The sequence below is a fragment of the Bos indicus genome, chromosome 14, assembly GCF_029378745.1.
Source record: "Bos indicus isolate NIAB-ARS_2022 breed Sahiwal x Tharparkar chromosome 14, NIAB-ARS_B.indTharparkar_mat_pri_1.0, whole genome shotgun sequence".
NCBI lineage: Eukaryota > Metazoa > Chordata > Mammalia > Artiodactyla > Bovidae > Bos > Bos indicus.
This window is the reverse complement of record NC_091773.1, coordinates 62,464,188-62,471,575: the sequence shown is the minus strand read 5'-3', so window position 1 is coordinate 62,471,575 and position 7,388 is coordinate 62,464,188. Positions and strand designations below refer to the sequence as shown.

Here is a 7,388-nt window from a genome sequence, read left to right as displayed (position 1 = left end):
TAGAACCTGGACACCGTTGTTACTGGTGAGGCACCATTGAAAGCATACTCACACACACTGGAGATGCTTTTTTCCTATGATGTGTGAACATACCAACCTGGAGAAATGAACAGAGAGCAGCTATGGTTGTGAGAGGTGGCATATGGGGCAGAAAGCCCAGATGCACAAGTCACCTAAAAAGGTCACGTAAAGCAAGGACAGCTGGTTTTTGTTTTTTTTTTTATTGCCAACTGATCATACAGGCCTCAGACACCACATTCTTTTGAAACAATTGTGCTCTTCTGAGACTCACAACTCAGCTCAGCTCCTCTCTTGTCCTCCAGACAGTACTTCCCTTCCACTGAAGACTCAAACACCTGGCTCTCGGGGTCCACCCAGGTGCAGATTCCAGACTCTCAGCTCCTGGACTGAAACACACATGAACACCCAGTTTCTTTCCTGTCACTTGGTTTCCAGAACCATTTTCTTCTCTAACTATGGTCCTTTTGGTTGCAAATCAAGAAACCTGGGCTTCCCGGGTGGTACTAGTGATGAAGAATCTGCCTGTAATGCGGGAGACACAGGAGACAAGAGTTCGATTCCTGGGTCTGGAAGCTCCCGTGGAGGAGGAAATGGTAACGCACTCCAGTGTTCTTGCCTGGAAAATCCCATGGACCGTGGAGCCTGGGGGGCTACAGTCCAAAGGGTCACAAAGAGTTGCACAAAACCACTGAGAGACAAAGCACACACAAGGCTTTTATTACCTACACAATGAAAAGCAGCAAAGAATTGGGATAAGGTTGGACTTTGCCATTAGACGTAGGACCTTTTCTCTAGCTTTGTTATTAGAATAAAAGTGACCTTTTCCCTTTAGTTTCATTTAGAAAACACCTTAGCTAAGGACCTGGCCCCGCGAGGATCACACACATAATGCTGTGCCCAGACAGATGCAGTGTGCTTTGTGCAGACGAAGGAGCTTTGGCAGCCCTGTGAGAATCATGTGGTGGGAACAGAAGCAAGACCTCCCAGGGTTAAATGGCTGTTACTCCTGGAAGGGGGAGCAGAAGAGATATTCTCCTCGATCACTCTCTGCTTGTAATGAAGCAGAAGTCATGCATAGAAATTTGTATCCTGGATTCTACTGCCAACTTCTTAGGTTCTAGGTTCAGAACTCCTATATTGTTAATCTTTTCTTCTGAGAATCTCTAAGTGCCCAGAGCCCAAAAAGAAAAAATACATGAGAGCGGTACTTCTTTGGGGAGCAAGGGTAGGAGCAGAGCGTGGAAACTGTGAAAAAGCAGTTGTGGAGAATGGAGAACAAGTTCACCGGGAAATTGTAGTATGATTGTCAGACAGTGCTGACGTAGGTGCTATAAACTGTATGTTTGGGTCCCACCAAAATTCATATTGAAACCTAGTCCCCAAACAAAAAGGAAAAAATTTTTTTTAAAAATGAAACCTAATCACCAGTATGATGGCATTTGGGGGTGAAGCCTTTGGGAAGTGAATGGATCATAAAGGCAGAGCCCTTATGAATGAGATTGCTGTTTAGTTGCTAAGTCATGTCTGACTCTTTTGTGACCCCATGGACTGTAACACACCAGGCTCCTCTGTCCATGTGATTTCCCAGGCAAGAATACTGGAGTGGGTTGCCATTTCCTTCTTCAGGGTATCTTCCCAACCCAGGGACTGAACTCATGTCTCCTGCATTAGCAGGCAGATTCTTTAATCAACTGCACGAGGGAAGCCCATGAATGAGATTCCATGAAGTTGCTCAGTCATGTCCGACTCTTTGCGACCCCATGGACTGTAGCCCACCAGTCTTGTCCATCCATGGGATTTTCTAGGCAAGCATACTGGAGTGGGTTGCCATGTCCTTCTCCAGGGGATCTCCCCGATGAATGAGATTAGCGCCCTTGTAAAAGAGCCTTCAGAGATCACCCCCTTCATGTGAGGGCACAGCCAGTAGACAGCTGTCTATAAACCAAGAAGCAAGGTTCACCAGACATTGGATTTGTTAGCATCTTGATCTTTGACTTCCTAACCTGGAGAACTGTGAAAAATAAACGTCTTGCTTAAGCCACCCACTCTACAGCAGTTTTTTGTATAGTGGCCCAGATGGACTAAGACAGTAGGTAATCATGAATGTAAAGTAGATCCAATTTGTCTTATACGACTTTTTCTCTAGCAGTATTTGGCTGCAGGGGTACAAACAGGGAAAAACTGGATTGTTGTTTCATAACAGAATGGAGAATTGCTTTGAGTTTTCTCTGTAAGGTAGAAAACGCAGATAAAGAACAGAGTTCAGGGTACTGATAAGAATGTTACTACTAGTAATATGATATATTGTAGAATCTCAGCTGGATACCAAGAGACAGGAAGAAAGGCTCATGGATTGAGAGAAAGTAGATGAGAGACAGCTGAAGGGGGTGCCACTTAGGTCAAAGAGTGGTAGGAGGAATAGTTAAAGTAATACCAATATGTTTATCTGTATACACAAATAGGAAATATATACAGTCCTTCACTAGGATAGCCCCTGCACCTTTAAAGAAACATTCTTACTCAAAAGGCCATACACGAAATGACAGAGACATGATACGGTTTATTTCAACGTACTAACGCAAAACAATGAACAAAACAACTCATTTGTCAAATTGCATATATGCAGGGTTGGCTTGATTTCACCATAATGTAAAATACATTAAAAATATTTGCATATACCACATTCAATAAAGCTTTCTATGTACATAGTAGATACTTGCTTTGCTAAATGACCAGACATTTGGAAAAATCAAAACACAGTTGTCAAACAGAGTCAAATACATAAGATTCTTGTAAACTTAGAAAAAGACTGAATTGTTCTATTTTTACCTGTATAAAAAAAAATTCTTCAGCCTTTCATTTTCACCTGTATTTTCTTTAATAGAATTAAGCCCCAAATTTGAAGGCTTAAATTCTTTCATCCTAATGCCTTGGGACTATCAGATTTTCCTTTGAACCTGTAGCTGTCTAAAAAAGGAGCAGACCATTTAAAGGGAGGGAAAAATAAAGATATCCAGATTTCCAATCTGTGCCACTCATGTAGATTATGAAGAGTTCCTGAGTTGGCTACCCATTCACTCATCTTAGTTCAAAAACATAACAGCTGGTTACAGGATTAAACTGGCATTCTCGCAGCCCATCAGCTTTCTTAATCACCAAAAATTATTGACATGTGGCCCTTAGCTTAATCTGAATAACTGTAATTTAGGAATTCTACGACATGATGTTAGCATATTTAAATGTAAAATTCAAAATTCTGAATATTAAAGAATTTATTTTTTAAATATATAAGATGGTGTGTTTTCCATGAACAAATGAAAATCAAAATGGCAAAAGAAGCTGAAACATCTGAATGTTTCAAAATGAGTTAAAGGAAGCATTTCATATACAGAAACATGACTGAGGTAAGCTTAAATTATAAGAACAGTTGTTTATTTCACTTCGTACGTAACTGAACAGCAAAACAGCCCTGTCTGACGCACTGGAGCAAACAGTCTTCCTGAGTCCTTTCAAGTCATGATTTCTACATGCTACAATGAAACATTTTTAATAAATGCAATTTGTCATTGAATGACTAGTTTTTACATTCTTAAATAATAAACTTAACTTTAACTACTATAGCAATGATTTAAATACATGTGCTGTTAAAACAAAAAAGTTATAAACATGTTCTGAATTACTTTCTTTGCTTGTGAGATAATATCAAAAAGAGATTCTACAAGTTCTTGACTCCCTAAGAACTAAGAACCAAAATACTAAACATAATAAATAAATATGAAACCTGGAAGCTCGGAAAAGGGGATAGAGTACTGAATATAATAAACCAGTGTATTATAAAATCCAGTATTTCAGTATTAAAACTTCATCTCACTACAGTTAGGTTTATTGCTATGATAAATAAGCTTCATATTAAGGCACCTGTCATTACCTATGAGAAAGAGGTGGATTCAAAACAAAGGGCATATACAATCTAAAACTTTTTTCTTTTATTCTTATGTCACTACCGATATATTATCAACTTTAAATGTAAGTTTTTGTGTTAGCAGTAGATGAATATCTTTGAACTACTACCTGAATATAGTTATAATGTTTATGATACAATAATTAATATATGTGATATCTTAATTGAACTATATGATACTTTAATGGGAAAATAGGCAAAATCAAGTCAAGATGAATAGAAAGGACTAAAAATTAGAAACATGGTAACTTCTAAGAAAAAAACGATATATCATAGTGACAGTGACTACGAGCAGATCTTGGCCAAGCCATTGAACCTGACTGAGCCTCACCCCCTCCATCTATAAACTTCCAATCCTGCCTGCTCTGGCAAACTCATAAGGCTGTTTTGAGATCAAATGAGGTGATATAAAAACACTCAGCAAACTCTGAATCCTTGAACAAGTATATGGTATTATGATAGGCCAAAATAGCTCATTTCCGATATTCTCTCTAACAGATAAAGTCATGGCCTGTTCCTTTGCATCCACTTGAAAACTCCCCGTTTTAATGCATTAGGTAGTTGTGGACTGAATGGAGCAAAAATTATTCAAAGAGAAAATCTCTAATCCTTATTAACCAGAATTGTACGCAACAGTTGGCTGTGAGTGGGGAAACCCACTGCTTGCTTAGGCTCAGACTACCTCTTGACACTTCCCTCCCATAAAGGGAGCAGACTTCTCAGAGACCTCGTGGGCTGGCCTTTCCTCAGTCTCCCTCACCATCTGCTGTCCTGGGACATGCATAGTTCCAGAAAAAAATTGAATCTCAATAACAGCATAAGAGAGTTTTAGGAGTATAAGAAATATAGCTGCAGTCAATTACAGGGACACTTCTCAGCTTGGCACAAAGTGGAAATGACTCAATAATCCCCACCAGGCCCTCCCTTGCTTGGTCCACAAGCCCTTCTTCCATGTAGAAAATAGTCCTGGGGCAGCTTTTTCCAAACTATGTTCTGAGGAACATTAGGTGAGATGTTAACAGGTGAAAAACAGATCTTTGTTAAGTAGGTCTGGAATATGCAGTGGGGTATACGTTGATGTCCCCATTCCGGTACTCTTGCCTGGAAAAATCCCATGGACGGAGGAGCCTGGTAGGCTGCAGTCCGTGGGGTCGCTAAGAGTCCGACAGGACTTAGCGACTTCACTTTCACTTTTCACTTTCATGCACTGGAGAAGGAAATGGCAACCCACTCCAGTGCTCTTGCCTGGAGGATCCCAAGGACAGGGGAGCCTGGTGGGCTGCCGTCTATGGGGTCCACAGAGTCGGACACGACTGAAGCGACTTAGCAGCAGCAGCAGCATACATGGATGTACTGCAGAATTTCTCAGTGTTTGACGTACCAACTCCACATTCCAAAGAGGAATGGAGCACAGAACATTTCCCAAACTCATTTGACCACAGAATCTTTCTTTTTCTCCCCACAAAATACCTAGACAGGCTAACAGCTCTTACAATACTCTTTGAGAAATGCCATTCTAGCTAATTCACCCTGGTTTTAAACATTTCAGGGCTACATCTGGCTAAAATGATCCTTTTGATTTCTAAAGGAGCAGAATCATTTTGCTTACAAGGTCAACTCTCATGAAAACGTCAAGGATTCCACTCTTAAGTATTCTGCCCAAAGCAGCTAAGAACCAAATGTCCTTAACTATAACGCTGAGAAATTCAAAGAAGTTATTCTCATGTTAAAGAGAAGTACAATCTTTTTGAGGAAATATTTACATTCTTCTAAAACATTAAAAACACAAAGATCTAATTCTAGATCTTAGGACCTAGAATCACAGTTACTTTGAGGAGACGGAGAATTTTATCCCATCGCTGCAATTAACACTATTAATAACAATAATAATAACAGGAGAGGGAGAAGGGGGAGAGAGAGAGGAGGAGGACACAACAGCAGTATTGGCTGAGACCCATGCTGTGTCTCATCCTCATACACTCTCTATGAATTTGTGACCTGCTATCACATTCACCTTAGGGTTTACATTCATCTGAGGTTTAGACAGATTAACTGACTTTCCAAGGGTCACACAAAGAAGGACAGAACCTCAAATTCTATCTGACCCCTCATCCCATGCTCTTGACAACTACGGAATGCCATCTTATATTTTAGGGATGAAACAAAAGCATTTGGAGGTCATACTCTGACTGATAAACAGTAAAATTAAAGGGTATTTCTATAAATCCAACTTGATTGATATTTGGTTTCAGATTTCCTTTTGAGCAAACTCCTAAGCCCTAAAGGAGATACTTTAGGTTTGTGTTTTGTTTTTAAGCAGAGAAAAATAGGCTGTTATTTACCAATGATTAGTTTCGATATGAGGAGGGTTTTAAAAATCTGCATCTAAGGTGAAGACATTATCTGTAGTTTCTGCCATAACTGCAAAACGCTGATACTCTGAAACTCGTTTCTCAAAGAAATTTGTTTTTCCCTCTAAGGAAATGTTTTCCATAAAGTCAAAGGGATTTTCTGCTTGAAAAACCTGAAAAGAAAAGAAATATTGTTAGACATTCTGAAGAAGCAAATTGCATCACATAAGAAGAGCAACAGATAACTTGGGTCTCCCAACACCATGTATCATCACCTGGAGATCACATATTCCCTAGGGTCCTGGAGGCAGTCAAGACTGATACATTTTAGGATGACTAAGATCGCCTGCTAACCTCTTAAAGGAACTATACTAGCAACTCTGGTATTCTCAGAAATTGAAAGAAAAAAAAAGATTATATCAGGAAATAGAAGATTTAATACCAAACTAAAATGTTTTCACAGCTTGAGAACTCTAAAACACCAAAGGTATTATAGGCATTTTCCACAGGTATTACTACTATGCGAAGAGCCAACTCATTAGAAAAGACCCTGAAGCTGGAAAAGATTGAGGGTGGGAGGAGAAGGGGGCAACAGAGAATGAGGTGGTTGGATGGCATGACTGAATCAATGGACATGAGTTTAAGCAAACTTCAAGAGATAATGAAGGACATGGAAGCCTGGCACTCGCCAGTCCATGGGGTCCAAAGAGTTGGACACGACTTAGCAACCGAACAACCACCGCTAGGCTGTCACATCTACATGATACCACAGAATATTACATTATCAACAATGTACTGTGGACCTAAATGCTTCTTAGTTCACAGGAGACGTGTAATCTTCAAACTGCTGTTAAGGAACCATGATCAGGGAAGACAGACTAAATGCTATCTATTGTAACCCCAAACAAAAAATGGAACACATGTTGACAAGAAGCTTTTTCACTGCTTCTGAATTCAAGAAGCAGGCTTGGAGATACAGCTTGATAGGCATACTGATGATTCATGAGGAACAATAAAAGAGAATTCTTTAAATTTGGAATATTCAGGCAGTAATT

General features: G+C 39.7%; 1 protein-coding gene across 6 annotated transcripts in view; it reads right to left on the bottom strand.

The window, feature by feature from the left end:
* Window positions 1–205: 205 nt before the first annotated feature.
* Window positions 206–7,388, bottom strand: part of RRM2B (ribonucleotide reductase regulatory TP53 inducible subunit M2B) — a 37,398-nt gene continuing 30,215 nt past the window's right edge. For 2 of the 6 annotated variants that reach the window (XM_019973918.2, XM_019973915.2), the window contains exon 9: window positions 2,562–6,506. In XM_019973918.2, the coding sequence (XP_019829477.1) occupies window positions 6,354–6,506 (153 nt within the window). In that variant the 3' untranslated portion in view covers window positions 2,562–6,353. Of the gene's footprint in view, window positions 672–2,561; window positions 6,507–7,388 lie in introns of those variants that run through there. The other 4 variants (XM_070802835.1, XM_019973916.2, XM_019973917.2 and 1 more) reach the window with 4 other exon arrangements.